This window comes from Danio aesculapii, chromosome 9 (genome assembly GCF_903798145.1).
Source record: "Danio aesculapii chromosome 9, fDanAes4.1, whole genome shotgun sequence".
Lineage (NCBI taxonomy): Eukaryota > Metazoa > Chordata > Actinopteri > Cypriniformes > Danionidae > Danio > Danio aesculapii.
Window position 1 is genome coordinate 28,962,293 of NC_079443.1, and position 27,522 is coordinate 28,989,814.

Consider the following 27,522-nt stretch of genomic DNA (forward strand, 5'->3'; position numbering starts at 1 on the left):
AAAACTTTTGAAAAAAATTGGTTTGATTAGGGTTTATTATTATCCAAGTACCGACAATTTAAAAAAAGAAAAATTGTCCTGACATTGGAAAACACAAAACAGCCTAAAGTAAAGCTTTTCAAGTTACCACTGTGAAGAGGTTTCTGTCTAGTTGTTATTGATTAATAGTTAAGATATGACTAGAAGCTTCTTGTTAATTATAACATACCATGTAAGTCATTTAGTCCACTGATCTATAATAGAGCTGATCAGTGATTTAATCCCTCATTTAAAACCACATATCTCTCTATATAAAGATGAACAATAAACATTTTACTAAAAATGTGTTTTGACCAGTTGGGAGGATGAGTAAAAAATAATGAAGTGTAATTTTTTAGGGTGAACTATAAAGAGACGAAAACACAATGAATCATATTTATCCTGCAAAAGAGTTTCTAAGGTTAAAATTCAATATTGATGACTCAAATGCAGGGGCTGACTTGGTGATTTGGGGGCCCTACTCCTAGCAATGAAACTCAAAACACTCTCTCTAGATTATATATATATACACACACACACATCTCGAGATGCTATATAAACTGCATGTTAAAAATATAAATTAAATACAACACATTCACAAATAAAAAAGTTCTGATAAATAATAAGTTATATAAAAATATAAAAAGTTCTTCGGTTTTCCCCACAAGTCCAAAGACATGTGGTACAGGTGAATTGGGTAAGCTAAATTGTTTGAAGTGTATGTGTGTGAATGAGAGTGTATGTTTCTCAGTATAGGTTGCAGCTGGAAGTTGGCGGTTCATTCCGCTGTGGCGACCCCAGATTAATAAAGGGACTAAGCTGAAAAGAAAATGAATGAATGAATGAATAATTTGCTGAAATTATTAAAATGTTATATTCATAATTGCAATTTTTTCAAAATTCCCTCAAGACTGGTGTTTAAAGAAGAATTTGTTATATATTTGAAGATATTAAGAGAGAGAGAGAGAGATCAAAAGTCAGAAAGCAAGATATTTATATTCATCATTAGAGGATTTTAGTGTTATATTTTTTAGAACTACAACTCCCCAATTTTCTTTATAATTTATTTTATTTGTTAAACTGTGTTATTTTATTTATTAATATATGTTTATTATTATTATTATTATTATTATTATTATTATTATTATTATTATTATTATTATTATTATCAATGAGGATGGAAAGATTGTAAATGTACAATGATTGTTTTCTCAGGCTTTTGTGTAATTAAAAAAAAGTATTAATGTCTTTCTGTTATTGTTCAAGCATTGTTAATAAAAATTAAGAGAACGAGTCAGTAAAACGTACTGATGTATAAGTAAGTCATAGGAACGATATATATAAATGTACATACATATTACATTATATAAATATTACGTGGCGAACTTCGTAGATCCTGGAACCCAGTGGTGTGGAAAGTGCTGGTGTGAATGTTCTGCCGATGAAAGCAGTAACGAAAGTGCCGCTGTAAATAAGCTGCTGGCTGAGCTACGTTTGTGTGGAAAGTGCCGCTGTGAATGTTCCGCTGAGTGAATGATGGCGTGCCTGCTGGAGGCCCCTTTACGCATCAGCGTGTTATCTGTGAGTCTCTTTGATTATTCCTATTAAAAACTCACATTCTCACTTCAGGATCTCTCAGATATACACTAGACACATTACATAGACCTTAGCGGTTGATCTTAACTTCACCGGTGTGGCTTTTCTGATGACTGCCTGTCTGTTTATGTGGCTAACAGCAGATCTGGATGGGCTCAGAGCTGTCAAATCAAAGTTATATTTAGTTTTCTATCTATATTTAGAGCCGCGGCTTCAAAAACAAAATCAAACCTGCTCGATACTGTCTGATGAAGTGCTTAAGGGATGATCTGATGGGCAAATGTGCTGGAAACGCCCCCCTTTTGACAGCCCTGTAGTTTGTGTCCTGTGTTTTGACACATGTTGATCAGCACTCACTGTGGTGGGACACCGGTGCAATGATGCGATCACCTGTCAGGGTCGCTACCTGTGTAGCTTAGCGATTAAAAATAGTGATTACCATTCTTAACCGGATATTATAAAGTATTTCAAATGGTAGTGTAGAAAAATATGGTGGTACTTTGATTCTTTTTGTAGGTGACCTCTTTTAAAAATCAGCTTTCATCTTTTGTTTGGATTAAGGCTAAGTTGGTTTTATATTCGTTTATATATTGCTCTTTATTGTTTAACACTTTTTTGAAGATTCGGTCTGAAATCACATGTAAGTATGACTTCAAAACAACATTGGCACAATTTCATTGACTATACACCATTTAAATGTGGTCATGTCATTGGCCCATGAACATTCTCAGCTTGTTATCAAACTGTTTCATAACTGTAACATGAGACAATTCAATCAAAACTTAATGTTAAAACAGCTATCATGAAATTATTTTTCAATATGTGGGAATTTTAGGATTCTCGGAAGCTACAGAAATTAAAAATGTAAAACAGGAATACGTTGGATCATAGTTTTTTGTTTACATCCCTCAAAATGGTCTGTAAACGGTGTTGCCGGTGTCGCCGTTGGGTGCTGCTATGATTGCACTATTTAGAAATTATATTATTAAGGAGAAAGTCAGAATGTGTGAATATAAAACCAACTTTAGCTTTGTTTTGTTTAGAGCTTCATTTCAGTATTGATATCGTAATGTGAGCATTCGCAATAGTCACATCGCAGGATCTGCAATGCTGAGTCTGGATTATATTAGGTCATTTTGCACCTTTTTTTTTTGGGCCTGTGATTGTGTGAGGATTTTAAAAGCAGTCAGGCATAAGAAATTAGACCGTTTGTAACTTATGATGATTAACTATAGCCTCCTATTAAAAAAATGTTCATTTTAAAGATATATTTGTTAGGGGTGTACTTATATATGCTGAGCACTGTACCTGAGTAGTGTTAAGACGTCATGGAAAGCAATAAAACACTGTTTATTTTATTTGTATCTTTTTCTTTATTGAATGTATGAATTATTGTAGATTGTCAATTACATTTTTTGCAGATGCACTCTCTTCCAGAATCATAAATTATTTACAAATAGAGATATTTAAGTCATCTAGTGAAATTGTGTCATATCACAACACACACACATACACACACACACACACACATGATGTTTAACAGAGCAAGGAAATTTTCACAGTATGTCTAATAATACTTTTTCTTCTGGAGAAAGTCTTATTTACTTTATTTCGGCTAGAATTAAAGCAGTTTTTATTTTTTAAACACCATTTAAAAGTCAAAATTATTAGCCCCTTTAAGCTTTATATTTTTTTCGATAGTCTACATCACAAACCATCATTATACAATAACTTGCCTAATTACCCTAACCTGCCTAGTTAATCTAATTAACCTAGTCAAGCCTTTAAATGTCACTTTAAAGCTGTTCAGAAGTGTCTTGAAAAATATCTAGTAAAATATTATTTACTGTCATCATGGCAAAGATAAAATAAATCAGTTATTAGAAATGAGTTATTAAAACTATTATGTTTAGAAATGACGATGCAGTGGTGCAGTAGGTAGTGCTGTTGCCTCACAGCAAGAAGGTCGCTGGTTTGAGCCTCGGCTGGGTCAGTTGACGTTTCTGTGTGGAGTTTGCATGTTCTCCCTGCGTTCACGTGGGTTTCCTCCTGGTGCTCTCGCAGAATAAAACAATATTGCAATGTCAGATTTTTCTAATATCTTGCAGCCTAGTTTTGTTTGGTATCGTCTTATCAAATGTTTAATATTTAATATTCTAATTTAATCAAATCAGTAGAGTGATACTGTTAAAGCTTTAACCTTTTGCTGTATGATGAAGTAGAAATCCTCTCATCAAAAAGTCAACAGTTATCATCAGGTTCATCAATTTTCAGGTTCTGTTTAACCTCTGTTGTTTAAGATTTACACTTGAGGTCTCTGAGACACACATACGAGTTTAAAATATTTATCAGCATAGTAATATTTCTAAATTCATGCCGTGATGTCATATCTCAAAACACTCGAGGACGTGTGTTTTGGCTTACATACCATCCCACACTTTAACCAATGTCAGATAAATGTTAATGTTTATGTAATAAGTGCAGCCTAAATGCAATGACCTCTAAAATGACAGCCACATAATTCTTCAGGGCTGGGTAATAAGAGTTAGACATAATGCTTATCCCATAATTATCCTAGATCATTCAAATGCGTTGTTGCAGTGTGTTTGTAGCTCATTTTATGCTGGAACAAGTTTTGTTGGTGTTATACAACTTCAAGTCAAGTCAGTGTGAATTTTTGAGTTGTCGGAAATACTGGTTGGTAAATGCAGTTTTTGAAAATAATCTTATTTGTTTATGTGATATGTGAATAGTATTCCTGCTGATGCTAAGCTTTTTTTTCGTAGTGTATTCTTTTCATAAATAATAATAATAATAAGTATTATTATTATGGCTTGGTTATTAATCGAAAAGTAATCGAAATCGGCATTCAGAACCTATAATCGATCTAATTTTACCAGGTCAATTTTTTTCAATTACTCTTCCTACCACATGTGGAGTGACATGACCCCACTCTGTCAAGGCTGATTTATACTTCTGGGTCGAGTGCACGCATATGGTGGGTTGCAGACCTGCGCAGACTCCAGTGAGCCCTTTAAAGCAAGTGTTTACAAGTGTCGAGTCCCGTGGAGTAGCTCAGAATAGTTACTATTGTTTTGTGTTTACCTTATAAATAAAGTTGTTGCACGTCCACCAGTTCCCGCCTCTAAATGAGCGAGCTTTAGCTACTTGTACATTTGTACATTAAGGTAGTATTCAGAAAAGTTATTTATTTTCATTTTATTATTAGAAAAAAAGTAACTGTTGGTTCTAGAGTGTGTTTTAATTTCAGTTGTTCAACGTTGATGTTCAGTAATTATAGATAGTAGATATTGTGTGTTTAACTATTTTAAAATCAAGTAATGCACCCTTTATTCAAAAATCTCTTACTTGTAATATGTGAGAATATTTACTCTACAAAATCTGTCAGTGAACTATGAGAGCAAAAAATAACTAAATAAATAAATAAAATAATCGTTCATTAATTGTAATTGAGTTAAAATGTTCAATTCATTCAGATTTTTATTTTAGACCAATTCACCCAGTCCTAATAGTAATAATAACATTTATTATGATTAAAAATTGCATTTAAGGACACTGATTAGTATGCATTTGGTATACACATGAACAAACCTAAATCACTGCATTATTTTCATTTATAAACAATACAGATTATTTGCACGTCTATTTGTCTAATATTCAAAACCAATATTATTCATTGTATTACTTTTGTTTTTTACTCAGTAATAACAACAGCATTGCAGATTCAGCTGTATATATGTTGATTCTTCAAAACATCAAATCCACGGACGGAATTCCACCCTGCACTGTAAATGTGTACACGATGTGTTCAATAAAACATGAAAGCGTATAATATTTGTGTAGTATAAGTTTAAGCAGACTTTGTTATTCCATTGTTGTGACCTAGATAAAGATCACAACACATTTTCTGTCCAATTTATGCAGAAATCCAAGTAATCCCAAAGGGTTCACATACTTCTCTTGCAACTGTATATATTATGGTGTTATATTATGTTATCAAACTAATTATTTATGCATTTATTACTGATACGCAGAACCAATATTTATTTCACATTTGAACATATTTTATTTACAACATTTTCAAACTATAATTTTAAATTCGTTACTTTTTGCTGAATATAATTAGGATCGGTTTGCCCTCTTCTCTCAAAATGGACCCAGATTCTGAAAATTTCACGCAATTAAAATTTGTAATATTTTACTAGATTTATGATTTTAATGTTCTGAAGGATCAACATTTGAGTGCTATCTCAGTGTCAGCTGATCTTATAGATGGTTTGGTTTGTTTGGGGTGACTTGGTCATTCCCGCAGACCACCAATCCCCTAATTCTCTAGGCATGAAATCGCCATCTCTCTTTGAACGTTTGAGGTAGCGGCATCAGATCTCTGCTGTCCTTCTGGAGGCTTCCACCAACAGTCTGCAACTGTAAGGATAAACAGACTGAAGTGTTGTGCCCCTGTGAGCCAGAGAGGAGGCTGTGGGGCGAGAAAGAGGGTGTTGTGATGCCTCAGATGGGACGAGTTTGCTGAATCATCTTTGTTCTGTCATTTGTGACCATGCAGGAAGTCACAGCCACGAGTCGCCACTATGTTGACCGGCTTTTTGACCCCGACCCACAGAACGTCCTGCAGGGAGTCATGTGAGTACGCAACCATGTGTCTTTTCTCTATGTTACAGTTCACTGTGTTCACTTTTAAGTGCAAAAAGCTGTGACTGTCACCACAAGAGGATGTTTTTATTCCTCGGAGAACAAGTCTGTGTTGTTTTTTAATTTTTTTATTTGTTTCATGTAAGATGTTGTGCACTGCTGCTGTACTTGTGTGTTTGTGTGAGTGTGTCTGAGTAGCTGTGGCTTCGCTCTCTTCATCTTTATTTTAACTCCAGCTCTGGTTACTGTTAGCTTGACGTTTCCTGACTTCCATAGGCCATAGTACTTTTCCACAGTTATAGAGACTCCATCATACTAAGATACTGCTTCTTCTAGAATTACATTATGCTGCCTCAGATTTAAACATGATGCAACATTGTCAACAACAACGTCAACAGAGATGCACCACTAATAGTAGCTCTAAAAGGCCATCCACACCTGGGATCAACAGTATAACGCTAAAGAAATGGTTCTAAAAAATGTTAAATAATAAAGCATTCACATGACAGGCTATATATATATATATATAAAGAACATAATTATAAAACCATTGACAGCCATTTAGAATCCATCCAGATTAAAAAAATTGCAAGAATTTATTGTGTCGGATAATAAAACTAGTAATTTTTAATAACTTGTAATGACTTTTGTAATTATTACAACTTTCAAATGGTTTTGATCTTAAGTGAGTATTGTCAATATGCTAATATTGTATGCTATTTATTAATATTTAGGTGTTTTTTTTTTTTTTTTCAAAAAAATTTATGCTTTGGTTATTGTTTTTTTGAGATTTTACTTTTTTTAATTCCTTTTTTGGATTATTTGTATTTTATTAATTCATTCCTTCATTTTATTTTTGGCTTAGTCCCTTTATTAATCTGGGGTTGCCACAGCGGAATGAACCGCCAACTTATCAAGCACATGATTTTCGCAGCAAATGCCCTTCCAGCTGCAACCCATCACTGGGAAACATCCACACACACTCATTCACACACATACACAACGGCCAATTTAGCTTACCCAGTTCACCTTTAGCGCATGTCTTTTGGACTTGTAGGGGAAACCAGAGCACCCGGAGGAAACTTAAGCGAACATGTAAACTCCACACAGAAATGCCAACTGACCCAGCCGAGGCTCGAACAAATCGACCTTCTTGCTGTTAGGCGTTCGTGCTACCCACTGCCCCACCGTGACACCCCTTGTATTTTATTATCAGAATTAATTTCATTATTAGTACTACGATTCAGCTTTTTAAAATAATAATTACATTTCAGGTTTAGTTTAGTCCTCTTATCATAATGTCTAAAAAAAATTTGTAAGTATCATATCTAATATTTATATTTCATCCCTACATTTGAACATATTACCTGGTTTAAATTGAAATAAATTGAGTAAATAGAATAAATAGAGTGCATAAAAACATCACTGCTGCATGGGTTTATTGAAACTGTATAGTTACATTCATACATAATTTAAACTCTGTTTATGTAGCAATAATCCTTTCTAAAACATTCACTCATTAACCTTTTTGTTCACAAAGAAGAATATTTATAAAATGCATTATTAATTTACATATAATTTAGTTTTGTTTTTAGATCAGAATTAAATGAAAAAAAAAATACTGCATTTCCATTTTCATTCAGACCAGAATCACTTTGTGCTGCGAGTACGATGTTCGTACTATTAAGTAGAAACCTCAAAGGAGAACTTGAGTGAGGCTTCATGACCTGTGCATGCTGTGAGTGAGCTGAATGAGTCATGAGATCTGTGCTGGGAGTCTCTTACTATTTACTCTCTATCATTATGAGCCTCTATGATGCTCACATCATTCAAATACATGTTAACTGTCTATATGAAAATGTCTAACAAAGACACCAGTGTTCTTTAATTCAGCTGCTTTAAACAACACATTCATAATATTTTGGTCATTTATTGTTCACACAGTTTCAATATCTAATAAAAGAATGCTTGTGATATTTGTACTAATTTTGTTTATGCATTTTCTCTCTACCGTTAAGAAGTTTTGTGGTTAATTACAGTTGTAATAGTTTAAGAATTAAGCCATAGGTCTTGTGTTATATGTGTTTGCACCTGTGTTAACAGTGACATGAAAAATGCTGTCATCGGAAACAACAAACAGAAGGCCAACCTGATCGTGCTGGGAGCCGTGCCAAGGTAGGTCCTCCCACTTTACTCCCTTTTACCAATAGAGGTTTTGTAAACCAGCATGACCGAGACATCATAGTTGCTTTATACCATTATACAGTTACACAGTTATCTCACCTAATAGTGTGATTGATCTTAATGCATAAATGCAAATTTGACTTGCTAACAGAATATAGAGAAGTCAAGACAGTTTTTCCTAAGACAGGAATAGGTGTGGATGAATAGTTTTGGGACCATTTTGATTAAAGGTTTAGATCCACTTAAAATGTTTACTGTATGTTGCAGTATTTGTTAAAAATAATTTTTTGTGCACATTATTTAAAAATATATTCTTATGTCATTTTTGTAATCTCAGAATAAAAGTAATAATAATAATTTAATAAATAAATAAATAAATAAATAAAATTAATAAATAATAAGTAAATTACATTAATTAGTTAACAATTGCATTTCAGATACTTACAGTTCTGTTTTCTTAGCAGTTTTAAGTTTACATCTCACACAATGTTAATGTGTTAGTTTATACCACAATTCTGAGGAAAAAGTCAATATTGAGAGATAATATAACTCAACTCAAGTTAATTTATTTCTAGAGCACTTTCAACCAACCACAATGGGTACCAAAGTGCTGTACATAAAAACACATAATACATGCAAACATACAAAGAACCAAAATACATAAACTCACAACACATGCTTAAGAGCTAAAGAAAGTAAGTGTGTTTTCAGTGACCTCAAAAGTTGGAAATGAGAGTGGAAGATCGTCCCAAAGTCTTGGAGCTGCTACTGAAAAGCTCTATCGCCTCGACATTTCAAGTGTGATTGCGGAACTTGCAAATATGTCGATCCTTAAAGCGAAGTGATCTCACGGGTTGGTGTATATTAATTAGCTCTGAAATATACTCAGTGGCCAGACCATGGAGGGATTTAAAAACATACAACAGTACTTTGTACTGAATTCTAAACTGGATTGGTAGCCAGTGTAGGGAAACCAGTATATAATATAATATAATATAATATAATATAATATAATGTAATGTAATATAATATAATATAATATAATGTAATGTAATGTAATGTAGTGTAGTGTAATGTAATGTAATGTAATATAATATAAAATAATGTATCTGGGTGCTCCGGTTTCCCCCACAAGTCCAAAGACATGTGGTATAGGTGAATTGGATTTGCTAAAATTGACCGTAGTGTATGTGTGTGAATATGTGTGTATGGATGTTTCCCAGTGATGGGTTGCAGCTTGAAAGGGCATTCGCTGCATAAAACATATGCTTGATAAGTTGGCGGTTCATTTCGCTGTGGTGACCCCAGATTAATAAAGGGACTAAGCCAAAAGAAAATGAATGAATGAATGAATAATGTACTGTAATGTAATGTAATATAAACAATTGTTCTCCCAATTCAGGTTTTATATTTAGCAAATTTGACTTTAATCACAATTCTTCTGTCATGTTTTTCTCATAATTCTGGTTATATTGTACAGTTACTATATTTTTTTGAGTTTTTTTATGTTATATGTAATTTTAAGTTAGAAGTTTTAACTTCTGCATCAGAAAGAATCATCAATAAATAAACTTAAAATTCAGAGATAAAAAGTCAAGTGTGCCATGATGATAAACCAATAACTTTATGACTTGAAATGGTAAAATACAAACTATTCTGAAAAAAGCCAACCATCCAATTGATTCAGGCAAACAAACTCAAGCCCTCCCTATGTTTTTTCCTGTTTCAATTGAATCAGCATTACAGTAGGGGAAAAATTGACTATTTTTGAAATTGACATTTCAAAGCTGTTTTGATTTCATGAGATGTTTATTGCTGATCAGAATGTGTGTTTGTAGACTCCTGTATCTCCTCCAGCAGAGCTCCTCCACTCTGGAGCTGAGGACTGAATGTGCGGTTGTGTTGGGCAGTCTATCCATGGGCACAGAGAACAACATCAAGTCCCTGGTGGACTGTCACATCATCCCAGCCCTGTTGCAAGGTTTTCAATCCTTAATTCTTTCTTTAAATCTTCGGACATTCCTTCTGTATTTGTCATAAGAACAGTGCTCAAGTCTCCATTGTTTGTGCACAGGTCTCTTGTGTTCTGATTTGATCTTTATTGAGGCATGTCTGCGCTGTTTAAGAACCGTTTTCATCAGCCCAGTCACACCAGTCCAGCTGCTCTACACAGTAAGCACGTCCAGTTGTTTTATATATTTACATATGCACAAGCACAAGTGTGATCAAAGTGTGTTTATTTTTATCAGGATCCCACCGTGATCCCCCACCTCATGTCTTTGTTGAGTCGGTCACAGCACACGCAGGAATACATCACGCAAATCTTCGCCCACTGCTGCAAGGTAACATGCACACCACTTAATATGCAGTTATTCAGACTTATGATAAAGCAAGTAAAAGGTTCTGGTTTAGCCATGTACAGACATTTGTGGCCACACTAAAAAGAGCCTATTATGCTTAAAGTGAAGAACGAACTGATGTGATGCCATTTTAAACAAAAGCAGCCCCAAACAAAGGTTATTTGGAGTTTGTTTCAGGAGTTTGAAAGGACGTTCCAAAACTTTCTTAAAAAATGTTCTTTAGCTGGTAAATATCTTTAAAATGCCACTGATCAGTGATGAATGTTTAATAGGTAGATGTGGCTCTTAGGGTCCACCTTCTTTGATGTCTGAATATTCTCTGGTTAATTTCATTGAAGTCAGACGTATGTAAACAAAAACAAACACCTAAAGTTCTGCTTTAAAGTACAATGTAAAATTTAATTATAATATACTGTGAAGCTGCTTGCTGTACAGCAGCCTACTGTAAAAAAAATTGTTTTAAAATGTGACAGAAATGAATTGCAGAGCTTATTCAAACGTCAACATTGCTATTATCAGATGATTCTTAACTACTGTTTTCTCTCTAGTTTAAATTTAGGAACGTTTAGTCAAGTCCTTACACAATTCACTGCATTTTTCTAACATTTTTTCTGTAAAAAGAACCCATGACCCCTAAAAATAACAGTTGTCACTCGCAAGCCCCACTATCCTCTGAGGTGGTTATAAATATGCAAATATTGCAAACACCAAAAGGCCTATATAAACAAAAGCATATTGAACACACAAAAACTGCAACAATGTAATAACCATGTAATTTTTGTATAGTAATTATTAATTTGTTTATTTCAACATTAAGCTCACCTAATGAGACGGGTGGGCACAGTTTTTGGAGCACAGCAAGTACATTTTTGGAGACTGCACTAAGAAATCATCCTCCACATTCAGCCGTGACCTGTATTTATTTTTGAATGTTCATGAGTGCTGGAAAGTTTAACATGGTGTCGCAAGATCAGTCTGCTGTATTACTATGTAATAATCGCATAGATACTCTGCAGTATTACTATGTCGTTAATCTAAAGTAATCAACCCAGGGATCACAATTCAATGGAAAAAAATCAAAAGGCTTTTTATCTGCATGTTGTTTAATGCAACTATTATGATTATATTTGGCTAGTTATGGATACAATATGTTAATTGTAATAGTTTTGATTTTTGGATATCACCAACCCTACTTTAGGAACCACTGCCATATACTGTATAACCACAAAATATTTTCACCGTAGTACATAATTTTTAGACTTTTTATGATTTGCATCACATACTGTATTTATCTGCTTGTGTATGATCAGTTTTTTATGATTTTGTTTTCTTAGTAGCTTGTATAGAATTGCACTTGTACTCTACTTGGGCACATGTTTACCTATTCCTGAAAAACTTCAACCCAATTTTAGCGCCACTTACTGTATGAAGTATGAAACGGGAAAGTACAAACGTATAATTTTTGCAAAAATGCTACATATATTTTCCATTAGCTTGTGTTGGTTTTCTTTAATGTTTTTTTTTTTTTTTTTTGCCCAGACTCCTGAACATCAGACGGTCTTGTTCAACCATGGTGCCATCCAGAACATTGCTCCTCTGCTTATCTCTCCATCTTATAAAGTACATAATGCAACCTTATGGCTTTTTCTGTTAGCTATTGTATTTTTAATGCTGGTTGGTGTATTCTTAGTAATAATGTGGGAACAACTCTTTCTGCAGGTACGGATGCAGGCGTTGAAGTGTTTCTCAGTCTTGGCCTATGAGAACGCTCAGGTCTCCATGACACTGGTGAATGGTGAGCATGACCCTCTTTCTCCAACCATCATCATTATTTTGTCCCTCTGGCTCACAGTAAGCCAAGAATATCTCTTTTGTGTGCAGTCCATCTTTTTTCTAAATCTTTAATAATATCAGGATCACTGTTCAGTGAAATGAAAGCACAGAGTTGGTTTCTTTGGCATACAAAATAGTCTTCAGAATCTTCATAGAGAGTTTATGTACTTCTGTAGAAGCCACTAGTGAGTATGATTGCAATGTAGTTGCTGTTTTTGTTAAAGAACTAATATGAAATAATAAATACAAAGCAGCACTGTTGTTTTAAGATTTTAATAAATTGATTTACTGTGTTTAATTTACTTGTGTGGGTTTTTCAGTGCTTGTAGATGGTGAACAGCTCTCTCAGGTTTTTGTTAGAATGATGCAAAGGGACAAACCCATCGAAATGCAGCTTACAGCCGCCAAATGGTGAGTAAATCTCATTATGCAGGTAATCTGTATTTATTCATTGCCATTTTAGCCTTTATTATGATAGAGCAGTATAGATATGAGTTGCCACTGGGCCAGGGGTGTCCAAACTCGGTCCTGGAGGGCCGGTGTCCTGCAGATTTTAGCTCCAACTTGCCTCAACACACCTGCACGGATGTTTCTAGAAAGCCTAGTAAGTGCTTGATTAGTTAGCCCAGGTGTGTCTGATTGGGGTTGGAACTAAACTTTGCAGGACACCGGCCCTCCAGGACCGAGCTTGGACATGCCTGCACTAGGCTATCTGTGCCAATTAATTTAAAGTAAATTTACCTGTGTGAATTCTTCAATTTACATACTCCTACTCTTCCTCCCAGTTTAACGTACATGTGTCGAGCAGGAGCCATCAGGACAGAAGACAACTGCATTGTACTAAAGGTATCACCTAGAACACCTATTTATATTGTGACTGATTTAAAAGCTGACAGCACACATAAACAAGTTGGGTGTGTGTGTGTGTGTTTGTTTGGACAGACTCTGCCATGCCTGGTCCGGATGTGCAGTAAAGAGCGGTTACTGGAGGAGAGGGTGGAGGGTGCAGAGACGCTGGCCTACCTGATGGAGCCAGATATTGAACTGCAGCGCATTGCCAGCGTCACGGACCATCTCGTGTCCATGTTGGCTGACTACTTTAAATACCCCAGCTCCGTCAGTGCCATCACTGATATTAAAAGGGTAACTTCATGCACATATATTTATACGTACATGTGTCAAAGACGCAATAGGGATTTTTTTATGCAGTTGAGATAAATATTATTAGCCCTCCTGTGAATTTGTCATTCTTTTTCAAATATTTTTAACACAATAGTTTTAATATTTGGTTTCTAAAACTCATTTTTTTCCTTTTCCAGCACATAATATTTTACTAGTTATTCATTCATTTTCAAAAATTAAAACATACCTTATTTTCTGACCTGTGCTTTTTGAAGCGTATGTATAAGAACGATCTCAATAAATTTAGTTAGATTTTAAATTAGATTTTATTTTTAATGACCGAAAGCTGCTCTTTTATTGTTTTGATGCCTAAAACCAAATGATAGCCACATCATTTCTTATATATTTTTTGTTTTTACCCACGTGCATTTAATTCGTTTGCAAAGGAGGACATTTTAGTGTCTTCTCCTGTTCTTATATCAACCTAAATATGCAGAATAGGCTGATGTAACCGATTGCATTTACAAAAAAATAATGTCTCTGTCTGTGTTTAGTTGGATCATGACTTGAAACATGCACATGAGCTTCGACAGGCAGCCTTTAAACTCTATGCTTCACTGGGGTCTAATGATGAGGACATCAGGAAGAAGGTGAGACACCATAGCTATCTTCCTGTCATAGATAGATTACCACGACAAGTGTTTTTATAGCTTATCTTATCTAATTCTAATTCATACCATGACAGTTTAAAACATGTTCATAATTGACAGTAAGAATTCTGTTCTGGCTGATTACTATTATTGTCATATAATAGTTCAAAGGGTCATTCAAGTTATTTTAACACACAAACACATACAGTCAAGCCCAAAATTATATATTCATACCCCTGGCAAAACTTAACATTACTTTTATTCAACCAGCAAGATTAGTTTTTTTGACCGGAAATGACACAGGCTTCTCCAAAAGATAATAAGATGATGTACAAGAGGTTATTTTTGTGCAAAATAAATTATTTCTTAGTTTTTATTTACATTTGAACAAAAACTGTATGTCAGGATTTTCCCTAATTATGGGCTTTACTGTATATAGTGGTATCTAAGCTAAAACATATGATGATGATGAAGAAAAGCCTTATTTGTCACATACACTTTTACATGTAGCGAAATTGGACTGAAATATGTGGATTTTTAAAGGGTCACAATTCACACTTCCAATTTAATTTAATTGCAATTTAATTGTCATTGTTAAACCTTGTCGGTTTTACAGTTAATGAGTGTCAGTTGTCAGTCAGACAAATTATTCACAATGAACATCCTTAAGTAAAGATAATATTGGGTAGATGTAATAAAAGATACAATTTCCCCCCTACAGATTACAGAGACGGAAAACATGATGGACAGAATCGTTAGCGGCTTATCAGAATCTAGTATCAAGTACGGTTAGCAGCAGTCAGGTATGAGGCATCTCTTTTCACAGTATTTCTGTAATTCATTTTTATAATATGAATGCATTGTTGATGGGCCTAATGAGCGTCCTTTTTCAAGACCGCTTACTGACCTCAAACTATTGATCAGTAGTGTAAATATGAAATGTGTTTGTTGAAATTCCACAGCAATTGGATGTTGAAAAGTTTGAAGAATTAAAAAATAAATGTTGCCTCTTGTATTTCAGATGATTTCTTTTCATTTTTTTTCTCTAGATGTCTGCACAGTTTATCCCGATCAGTACAACAGCTAAGAACGAGTTTCCATGATCATGCGGTATGGAAACCACTAATGAAGGTATGACATCCCGATGATGCTAAGCTAAATCTCAACGCTAATCTAAGCCAAACAGAATAAACATATGATTTGTTTGTTTTGGTAGTTATTACAGAACGCACCAGATGAGGTTCTGGTTATGGCCTCTTCAACACTATGCAACCTTCTGCTGGAATTTTCACCCAGTAAAGAGGTAAGTACTCACGCTTGGTTGGGCTTAGCATTATTAACATTGTTTACAAAGGGAAAAAACTCAGCACACCTAAACCTTAGTGCTTAAACACTGGTTTTCAGTCAACAAAAAAATTGTTTTAGATTTATAGTATTTGATTTGTGTGGTTTCTATATAGTCAAGGATTTTTGAAATTGAAGTTGGACTACAGTTGAGTCAGAATTATTAGCCCCCTTTGAATTTTTTTCCTTTTTAAAATATTCCCAAATTAGTTTAACAGAGCAAGGAAAATTTTCACAGTATGTCTGATAATAATTTTTCTTCTGGAGAAAGTCTTATTTGTTTTATTTCGGCTAAAATAAAAGCAGTTTTAATTTTTTTTTATCCATTTTAAGGTCAAAATTATTAGCCCCTTTAAGCAATTTTTTTTCTCGATAGTCTACAGAACAAACCATCGTTATACAATGACTTGCCTAATTACCCTATCCTGCCTAGTTAACTTAATTAACCTAGTTAAGCCTTTAAATGTCACTTTAAGCTGTACAGAAGTGTCTTGAAAAATATCTAGTCAAATATTTTTTTCTGTCATCATGGCAAAGATAAAATAAATCAGTTATTAGAAATGAGTTATTAAAACTATTATGTTTAAAAATGTGCTGAAAAAAACTTCTCTCTGTTAAACAGAAATTGGGGAAAAAATAAACAGTGGGGCTAATAATTCAGGGTGGGGGCTAATAATTCTGACTTCAACTGTCAATTTGTTATTTATGTTTTGCTATTATACAGTATGATGTGCTTTTGAAAATACTAAATGAGCATCCTGGATCATTTTTAATAATTGAATAAAAAATAATATCTATTCATTTGAAACATACAATAATATCTAAAGAATTTGAACGGAAGACACAGATATTAACAGAAAACATTACTGTACAGTGTGTTTTCATCCACACTATTTATTCAGTTTCAGTTCAGTTCATTTTTATAGCGCTTTTACATGTAGATTGTGTCAAAGCAGCTTAACATAGAAGTTTCTAGTAAATTGAAAACTGTGTTAGTGCCAGTTTCAGAGTTGAAGTTCAGCTTAGTTCAGTTCAGTGTAGTAACTGAAGATTGAATCCATTGATGCACAGCTCTAGTTCCTTTGCATAAGTAAGTAAGTAAGTAAGGTTCCTTTGCATAAAAATATACTGGAATGACTTAAAACCCAAGCTGAGCACACGCTCTTAAAATTTGCATATAAAATTTGCAGCTTTATTGATTGAAATTTGTCCGACAAGAAGACGCGCATGAAGTACCAAAAGGAAAAACACAGTCACTGAATAAATATTGCGGCAATAATGTTGAGTAGATTATTGAACAAGCCAGCAGTTTGATCTCATCACAAAAAATCTTTCAGTCTGTCTGAAATGCCTGAGCCAAAGTTTCTGTACAGCAGGGCTCTCAAACTGCCGGCCTGCGGGCCACTTGCGGCCTACAACTGACGTCAGATTCGTCCCCCAACAAAACATATATTTTTGAATCACTATCATTGTTGTTGCAGTCGCATATACACTTGTGGTTTTGACCAGTCCCCCCCATCCCCCCAAAACACACACACTCACACTTTCAGGCCATTTAAGGTACTGTAATATATATTCGGGTAACTTCAGATTTTCTCAGTGTGCGGTCGAGCACATGCAGGTTATTTCTGGGGCTCATTTTAAACGTTGAAATATATGTCCATAAGTGCTCTACTTTTACTAAAGTTGCATTTTTTGTACATATTCAAGGGTCATCTGATTATAATCAGTTTTATACCACCTGTATTTTGTTGTACAAACACCTTTTCATGGCTTGCATGTTATGCTGGTGGTGTAAATATGATCAGTTTGCTAATATTCGGTTCAATGGTAGATTAATAGATTTTCCTAATATGCATTTTAAGAATTGTATAAAAAATGTACATTATTAAAATTTGACTGCTGGCTAAATTAAACATGATAAAGTAAATGTGAATATGTACATACTTTCCCCCTCTGTGTGTAGTTTTACAAAAAAGAATGATATTGAGAAGAACAATTGCCGGTAAAATCAAAAAGTTATCCAAACTGCTGTCTTACACTATCTGTTAAACTTTTGGTCAAGCAACAATTGATTGGGAGAATAATAATTATTAAATTGTAGTGTTTTCATAGCAATTTTAAACTATACCCCTTCAATATGTACAACAAGACTCAAAAAAGGAGCTTTGATACTCTGGGGAAGAATGTCTAAGTGCATCAATTACATCTGGTGTCGACTTTTGTTGTGTGCTAGAATGTTAAAACGGCCCTCCTATGAATTGTCAGTCACTGATATGGCCCCCCGCGAGTTTGAGTTTGAGACCCCTGCTGTACAGTATATTGTCATCTTCAACTCAGTGGATGGAAACCGTGATTTATTCCCAAATGTTTTATACAATATGAAAGTTGTTCTTGTACAAGTTTACTCACAGCTTTAAATGCAACCTAGTTAGTCTTGTTAACTGTTAATTTTATGTGAATTAAGTCATTTAAGTGTAATTGAAGTTATACTAAAGCTAATGTCGATATATTTTTCCACTTATTTTTTGTAATAAATTGGATCTTTTTAAGTTTTGTCCTTTAAAATATTATTATTATATTTTTTTATGTAATTTAATTTGCTTTTAATATGTTGATTCCCTGCTTTTGAATGTATAACTTCTTTTGGAGCACTGACTAAAGTCTAAAAGTGTGTTTGTTCTCAGCCTATCTTAGAGTCTGGGGTCATCGAGTTACTATGCAGCCTCACGCAAAGCGACAGTCCAGCTCTTAGGGTTAACGGCATCTGGGCTCTCATGGTAAGACCAGCTGACTTCAATCCACATCAGAGAGATTTAATATAAAAGCCTGGTGTCATCAAAAAGTGTAATGTGTGTTTAGAACATGGCATTCCAGGCGGATCAGAAGGTGAAGGTGGAGATCGTTCGAGCTCTGGGCACGGAACAGCTCTTTCGACTCCTGTCTGATCCTGACACCAATGTGCTCATGAAAACACTGGGGCTGCTCCGAAACCTGCTCTCCACCCGGCAGGTAACATTTATACTAGAGCTGCATGATTGAAAGATCACAATCTCAATTAAAACATGTGCAATCTTAATTCTATATGACTACAATATTTGCATCTTTATTAAAGCTTTGTTGGTCATAGTGGAATATTCAAATCTGCGTTTGACCCAGAGAGAGTCCTCATGTGTAGTTGAACCTCTTCAGTCTTTAAAAGGATAGTTCAACTTTTAAAAAATTATAAGTTTCCTACAATTTACTCTCCCTCATGTGGTTTTAAACCTTTATGGGTTTCTTTCTTCTGTTGAACACAAATGAAGATATTGTAGAAAGCTGGAAACCTGAAACCATCAACTTTTATTGTAGGAAAAACATACTGTGGAAGTCAATGGTTTCAAGGTTTCTAGCTTTTTTTTGTAAAAATATATACTTTGTTTTCAACAGAAAAAAGTCAAACATGTTTAAAACAACTGAGGAGTGAGTAAATGATGACAGATTTTTTTAAATATTATGTATATATTTTTTGATCTTAAGCAACACAAAGCAATACAAAAAGCAACAACACTATAAAGACTGAAAAGAGAGGCAAACAAAACAAAAAAAAAAGACAAAAGATAGAATTCTTTTTTTTTTTTAAACCATTGTTACAACAGTTCCTCCAATTTTATACATAGGGTAACATATACAGTTGAAGTCAGAATTATTAGCCCCCCTTTGAATTTTTTTTTTCTTTTTTTAAATATTTCCCAAATGATGTTTAACAGAGCAAAGAAATTTTCACATGCGTCTGATATATTTTTTCTTCTGGAGAAAGTCTTATTTGTTTATTTCGGATAGAATAAAAGCAGTTTAAAAAATTTTTAAAAGCCATTTTAAGGACAAAATTATTACCCTCTTTAAGCTATTTTTTCCCGATAATCTACAGAACAAACCATTGTTATAAAATAATTATCCTATCCTGCCTAGTTAATCTAATTAACCTAGTTAGGCTTTACATGTCACTTTAAGCCGTATAGAAGTGTTTTGAAAAATATCAAGTCAAATATTATGTACTGTCATCATGGCTAAGATAAAATAAACCAGTTATTAGAAATTATTTAGTAATTAAACTATTATGTTTAGAAATGTGTTGAACAAATCTTCTCTCAGTTTATTTTTGATATAAACATTAATGTCTGAAATCATTATCATTGTCATGTTATTTATTTTATGCTTCAAATAAAGGTTGTAGCAATTAAGGTGGCACCAGTAGATGAAGACAAGAGGCCGTTAAAGTGTATTTGTCATTGACTAATTCATTCAAGCGATTCATCAAAAATGCTAGTTCATCCAGTAGTGAAAAACATGAAGTCTTTAAAATGATTGAGTTTAGAGTTATCAGAATTATTATTAGAGTTTAGAGAATTTAGAGTTATTGAATAATTCTTTCATCCTAAGATAGAAAATATTATATCAAATTCAAAGACTTACAATCTGTATAAATACTTTCTTTAAAACATAAAAAAAATCCAGTAAAGTAGTGTTACATATTTTGGTGACTTATGTTCTAACATCATCCCAAATGTTTCAACAAATGATTTTGTTAGCTCGCATTGCTAGTTTTGTGGTGAACAATTCATCCGTGCATATCATTAAGAAAAAAAAAATAGTTTGCCCTTCTAATCTTTAATTGAAATCTGAAAATGCATATCCAGTTTTGTGTTTTTTTCAATTAAATTGTCAGATTATGTATATCTTAGGAATTGACCGTGGCTAACGTTTTTAACCACGGCCCTCCAACTGTCAGTTTTGACAACAAGCAGAAATGGTGAGAAAGAGGAGTCTGTTAGGTTGTAATAACTCTCCCCAAACCCTTTTCCTGATCCTTCTGAATGAAACACTTACTTTACTACATCCAATCAGCTTGCATTAGAAAAAACAAGCCACGCCCACTGTTTTATGTTTTATTCCGCTTCTATAGAAGCTGCATCACAATACAAAAAACGGTCACTACTTGTGCTTCATGGAGACTTTAAATCCAGAGAAATAACCAGTTTTAGCTGGTCACATGAGTTGTGTCATTGTTTCGCCATGCTAATGACATCACACACCCTCAATTTCCAATTTTATTTTATAAAAACAAAATAACACAAGATGTTTTCGTATTTTGTGTGTTTTATTAGACTGCACAAAACCCTCAATTGTATTTAGTATGTTAAAACTGGCTGCTGCTTCTCCATGTGATCATGACCAGAATTATTGGAAGTGGTCGACTGTGGCATAATAAAAGTTCTCTCAGCTCTCTTCAGCTCATTCGGCTTTGACAGCTTTCAGCCTTATTCTACGTCATATTAACATGATAATACATTTTATATACTTAAGCTCATCCTTGAACATGATTTCTGTAGATGTCTTAGGGAATGTTAAGAAGACACCAACTCCCTTGATTCTACACTCGGCATCATTAAACTACACTTTTGTTTGTTGTGCATGCACGACCTCTAGTGGTGAAGCTGACATACTGTGTCTTTAATACTAAATAAAATACTAATACTAAATTATTAAATGTATTACAGCAAATACAATTTCATCAGAAGCTCTGGTAAATTATTAATGTTGTTTTATTCATTTTTGTGGGAGAATTGTGATCTATATTTTAAACAAACAAAAAAAATCTGGACTCTCAGTTTATCCAGAATCACGCAGCTCTAATGCAAAAACAAAACTCATGCTCGGAAATATTTCCTTCAGTGCCTAATGAGATTATGGGCTTTCTGTAACACACTGATTGTCTTTGCTTGTCTTTGGTAGCATATAGACCAGATCATGAGCTCACATGGGAAGCAGATAATGCAGGCGGTCACGCTTATCCTGGAGGGAGAGCACAGCATAGAGGTCAAAGAGCAGGTAAGCGATTATTACACTAGATTCATACAAGTTAAAAGGATGGGTCACACAAAGATGAATATTTACTAGCATTAACACACCCTTGGGTGGTTTTAAGCATTTCTTTCTTTGTTTTTGTTGAACACAAAGATACTATTGAAGTCAAGGGCTACCATTTCCACCGAAATATTTTCTTTTTGTGTTATTTTAACCGTATATTGACCAAATAGCTTCAGCCATGTTGAGACTTAAAAGGATAGTTCACCCAAAATTGAAAATTCTGACATCATCGACTCGCTCTTTCACTTCTTCCAAACGTGTTTGAGTTTCTTTCTTCTGTTGAACACAAAAGAAGATATTTGGGTGCCACTTTATATCAGGTGGTATAACTAATATGTACTTACACTGAAATTAATCGTTGTTAGAGTGTACTTATTATGTAAATACATGTTTTACATTGTACTAATGATTGATTAAATATCTGCATCTAATTATATCTGTAATTAATTTCTGTAATTACAATTGTGGACCACCTCATACACCTTAAATTGACCCCTACCACCCAACCTGTTTCCTAACTCTACATGTATCCCTCTTCAAGAGCACCAGAAGTTAGTACATTCTTTTACTTTCTGATGCAAGTACATAGCAGTTAAGGCCGTCTAATATAAAGCGGGAGAGATATTTTGAAGAAAGCTGGAAACCTGTAACCACTGACTTCCACAGTGTTTGTTTTTTCCTACTAAGGAAGTTGATAGTTACCGGTTTTCAGCTTTCTTCAAAATGCCTTCTTAGTGTTCAACACAATAAAGAAACTCATAAAGGTTTGGAACGACTTGAAGGTGAGTAAATGTAGGCAATAAATGATTTTTTTGTGGGGTGAACTATCTCTTTAAGAGAGAAAAAGATGAAATTTAAAAAGGTCAGATTAAGATTAGCTTCACAGACCCCAAACGTTTGAACGGTTAGGTGTTCTTGTTTAACTAAAGCTAAAAAGACCAGATGTTCCTTTACTGAAAACAATATTTTTTGACATTGTGCGGCTTGGTTTCTTTAAGGGTTAAGTTTAGGAGTAATTGAGAGAGATTATGGAGCCCTATCATACACCTGGCGCAATAAGGCGCAATACAGTTTCCACGATGTGTTGCTATTTTCTGACCAATTTTCCCATTTTCCGCCACGTTGTTTTAAATGGCAAATCCAATTTCCACACCGTTTCCTTATCCACGAAAGAGAGGATGTGAAAGTGAAAGTAAAGGTTGAATGGAGGAGGCTCATTCTTTATTCTCGCACAGTAGATGGTCTGTTTAATTGTTTTCTCGCTAGTGAAGCATTCAGTTTTTGTAATACCGCCATGTAAATAGCACATGTGCCATGGCGCAACGCAACTGACTCTTAAAGGGAATGAGAGATGAGACTCTGATTGTTTATTCTCCAAACACACCCATAACTCATTAAGAGAATAAGCTCAACTCTGTTAGACCATGTGCAGGGGCGCAGAGTGGATTTTTCCTTCCTTAAAATAGCAAAAGTGGATTCAAACAACCCCCTAATACGTGTGCCCTGTGTGTTAGACTTTGTGCTTAGCTCAATTCAATGGGGAAAAAACACAATTGAGTTTAGTTGAAGGGGTGACACAGTGGCTTAGTGGTTAGCACTGTTGCCTCACAGCAAAAAGGTCGCTGGTCCCAGCTGGGTCAGTTGGCTTTTTTGTGTAGAGTTTGCATGTTCTTCCTGTGTTGGCGTGTGTTGGATGAGTTGGCGGTTCATTACGCTGTGGCGACCCCTGATGAATAAAGAGACTAAGCTGAAGGAAAATAAATAAATGAACGAATGAATAAATTAATGATTTAGTGAGTTTAGTTGAGTTAAAAAAAACAGTAGAAGTCTCTGTTGGGTTTCCACAAAGGAGCGTGTGTAGATAATAACTTAGTAAACCTTTGATCCTTATTGGTTGATAGAAAGATTCCTAAATACAAACATTACAAAATAATTTCATTTCTTATTTTCATTTTCCTTCAAATACATTTTATTTTTATTTTGTGTAGACAAGTGGGTGGGGGTTGATCCATAAGTCTCCATAGCTGATATTTAACAATGTCTTTGTCATTTTTTACAGACATTATGTATATTAGCCAACATTGCTGACGGAAACACTGCCAAGGAACTCATCATGACCAATGACGACATGCTCCAAAAAATTAAATATTATATGGTCAGCATAATGTCTTCTGGTTTGCTAAACTACCTTCATTTGTCTGCTCTCTTTACTGTTTTTTCTTATTATTTATAATGTATAATGATAATTTGCCTTAGAATTTTTTTTCAAATATAATAATTAGCCTTGTTCACCTTCTATTATTACTTGTGTCCTCCATTTTAATTCATTTGTTTGTGTCTTTTTCTTCTGTTGTGTGTGTTTCAGGGTCACTCCAATGTAAAACTGCAGCTGGCTGCCACCTTTTGCATCTCTAATCTCATCTGGAATGAGGAGGACGGTGAGAAACATCAACATTGAAAACACTGAAGCTCAGGCTAACAGTTGTGCTCTGTTTTTCTGACGTTTTTGGCATATGAAGAAATGCAAAGTTAGGACTTTAAATGCAATTATTGGTTTTAATTATTAAACTTTTTTTAAACACGATCTTAAATATGATAATTCATCCAACTTTCTGAATAAGACAATAAAATGTAACTATTTATATTTGATTAATAAGAAAATGATGTTAAATAATACAACCTAACCTTTAAAGTCATTGAATGGCCAATGCAAAATATTGATTTACTATTCTTCTCTTAATGTTTCTTTTCAAGTCTGTTCTAAAATTCCACACATCAAAGCACACATTTTCAGAGAACATAAACCACACAGGGCTGAAAATAATGTTTTAGTCGAAACAAAAACCAAGACTGATGCAGCGTTGTTTCTTCATATCTGATGGTGTAAATTGGATTCTTTGTGTGTAGTCCAGAATACAAGGTTTTGTTTTCCTTCTTCCTCCAGGCTCACAAGAGAGACAAGACAAGCTGAGGGAGATGGGCTTTGTTGATATCCTACACAAACTTACCCAGGCATCAGATCCCAACCTCTGTGACAGGTGAAGGACACACACACTTACACACTCATCTCCTGCTAGTCATTTCATTAAAAAGGCTGCATCCACATTAATGAGACATTAACATTACACTGTGTGTAACGGATTTCATTTGAAATCTTCTAGTTCCCTCCATAATGACATTGTATGTGTGTGTAGGATATTTCCAGTATGTGTGCAGTATATGCGCACAACATGTTTCAAAACGAATAAGGAGTTCCGATCAACACATTTTGGCTGTCATTTATTTATTCATTTACTTTTTTTTACATTTGCAAGTGTTTAGGTGAACCCTTGTTTGAGCGCTCCTTGACGTGAATGAAAGACTGAATTGAGCATCAGCAACAGCGTCTTGAAGGGGGCGGTACATATTAAATACTAGAAAGCATTTGATTGGTCAGAAGATTTGATGAGGAAGTGAAGTATGGTTTGGTGTCAAAAATAGTTGTCTCATTTTGACGGAAGTGATAAACTTGAAGATTTGTAAATTTAGTTTTTGTTTTGGAGCACAGTAGCTTATAGATATCCTTAAGACTGACATTAATATGAACACCTAAGCACAGGGACTTGAATTACCCTCATAGCTCAGTAATTAATAACTTAATATAAATTTTTGGGTGAACTAATCCTTTAATGATGCGTCTGTTCCTCTCATTCTTTCTCTCAGGGCAAAAACAGCGATGCAGCAGTATTTGGCATGACCTCGAAGGAAGGCGCGATACAGCCTCACTAACAATCTCTAGGAGGAGCACATCTCCTGCGTTTGTGTTTTAGGTTTTGTTTTGCCCTTCCTTTTTTGTTTGGTTGCACAAGACACCTTTGGTTGTGGAGACCCCGAACAGCTTGGTAAATCAGAGACGAGGTTGCCAGGGGGCCACAGCACCATTTGGGCTTTCAGTTCCGTCAGCTTCTGTTTTCTCCTGGAACTATTATTTTTGGTTTGTCTGCTTTTCGGACTTAACGTGAAGGAAAACGAAAGCTCCTCAAAGTGTGTTGCAGCGCCACCTGGTGGATTGAGGCTTTGATGCTTTGGACTCCCTTTGGAGAAAGCGGATTGACCTCTCAGTGCTACGCTTACAGGAGCTTAGCCTCCGCATTTTGGTTTGCTGATTTACTATTGATGATGATATTATTATTATTATGAGAATAATAATAATTGTTATTATTTTAAGTGGGATTTTGAAACAAGGTTAGAAAAAGACTGCTTGTTTTTGTTCTTTTTTTTTGTGGATACATACCTCGTAAATATATATAAATATAAATATATAAATATATTTTTTGGATTTTTAATTTACCCTTTCAGGTTGTTTTTCCCTTTGTATTTTCCTCTCTGTAATATAGGCTGATGTGGTTTGTCTGGCGAGGCGGCATGTTGGGGTCTCATATAAAAAAAGACATTTGGTAGAAATCATCCAAACCTGAATAGCAGGTGAAAGTTTGTTTGCTCTTTCGACAGGTCCATTGTTTTCTCATATTCACTCCTTTTATCTTTAAGCCAGTCGTTCTCCTCATTGCTCCCTCTTTTTGAAGCTCTATAGTGAATGTTTCCACTCAATATATGCAGGCCTCTGCCGTGGAGCAGCCCACTGGTTTCTGTGTGTGTGTCTGTCTTTTTTTCCTAAAGAAGAAGGGCTTTTCAGCACCGAAGAAATTGCTGCAGATGAGGCTTTTACAGTTAGGAGGTTTCAGGAACGTTGGACCTTGAAGCTCATATGGGAAAAACAGGTTTGCATCCTGCCTAAATTTGATCAAGCTCTTCTCCTTTTTTGTCATAAAATGTATTAGAATGAAAAAAAATCCACAGCTTAGAGTATAAAAGTCTTGTTCTATAATGAGTGAAATTCAGTTTAAAGGGTTAGTTCACTCTAAAATGAAAACTGTGATCATCATTCTGAACTGTTCATCATTCCAAAAGAATGTTGTTCTTCTTCAGAACGCAAATGAAGATCTTTAAATTAAATGGAAGAGATTTCTGTCCCTCCATTGATCATCTGTTTTCCCAAAACTCAGATGCTTTAAAATTTTAAAGAAAATTCTTGTGAATCATTCTGAAGAGAAAAGAAAAAGAGGCTCAATCACTTCATACAGCTTGAGAAAACAATAAAGAGACCCCTTGAAAATTCTGTGACTCGAGCTACTGGAATTATTAGTTCTGGGTTGGAGTAGAAGTTTAATATTTGTCTTATGTTAATGTCTGTCTTCCCATCTATCTATCTATCTATCTATCTATCTATCTATCCATCCATCCATCCATCCATCCATCCATCCATCCATCCATCCATCCATCATCCATCCATCCATCCATCCATCCATCCATCCATCCATCCATCCATCCATCCATCCATCCATCCATCCATCCATCCATCCATCCATCCATCCATCCATCCATCCATCCATCCATCCATCTATCCATCTATCTATCTATCTATCTATCTATACACCCATCTATCCATCTGTCTATCCATCCATCTATCCATCTTTATATCCATCTATCTATACATCCATCTATCTATCCCTCCGTCCGTCCGTCCGTCTAAAAAATATTGTAAAATTATTAGTTTACACAAGAAAACAAACTAAACGGTAAACCTAGAGACATTTTAAAGTGGTCTCTTAACGTTTTCTGCAGTTGTATGATATTTAATTCGATGGATATTTTAACATGTGAAACCACAAGCACAACCTTCCCATGTGTTTGACTTGTGAGAAACTTCATCAGTTCTTGCAGAAGCTCAAACGCACTGTTGTGACATGCAAAACTGATCCTGATTGGTTCTTGCATGTGTTGAGCAAGCTTGA

At 34.6% G+C, this 27,522-nt stretch overlaps 1 protein-coding gene across 1 annotated transcript; it reads left to right on the forward strand.

Annotated features, from left to right (window-relative positions):
• Nucleotides 1–1,516: 1,516 nt before the first annotated feature.
• LOC130235182 (armadillo repeat-containing protein 8-like) lies at nucleotides 1,517–25,659 on the forward strand. The gene is given in 23 exon segments (XM_056465639.1): nucleotides 1,517–1,599; nucleotides 6,200–6,276; nucleotides 8,389–8,460; nucleotides 10,308–10,450; nucleotides 10,544–10,641; nucleotides 10,719–10,811; nucleotides 12,369–12,449; nucleotides 12,549–12,624; nucleotides 12,983–13,073; nucleotides 13,448–13,508; nucleotides 13,605–13,805; nucleotides 14,339–14,434; nucleotides 15,156–15,216; nucleotides 15,219–15,237; nucleotides 15,484–15,565; nucleotides 15,651–15,737; nucleotides 18,466–18,558; nucleotides 18,641–18,790; nucleotides 21,554–21,649; nucleotides 23,748–23,843; nucleotides 24,054–24,126; nucleotides 24,633–24,726; nucleotides 25,391–25,659. Coding segments are annotated over 23 exon segments (2,022 nt in total). The 5' UTR covers nucleotides 1,517–1,551; the 3' UTR covers nucleotides 25,425–25,659.
• The last annotated feature ends 1,863 nt before the right edge of the window (nucleotides 25,660–27,522 follow it).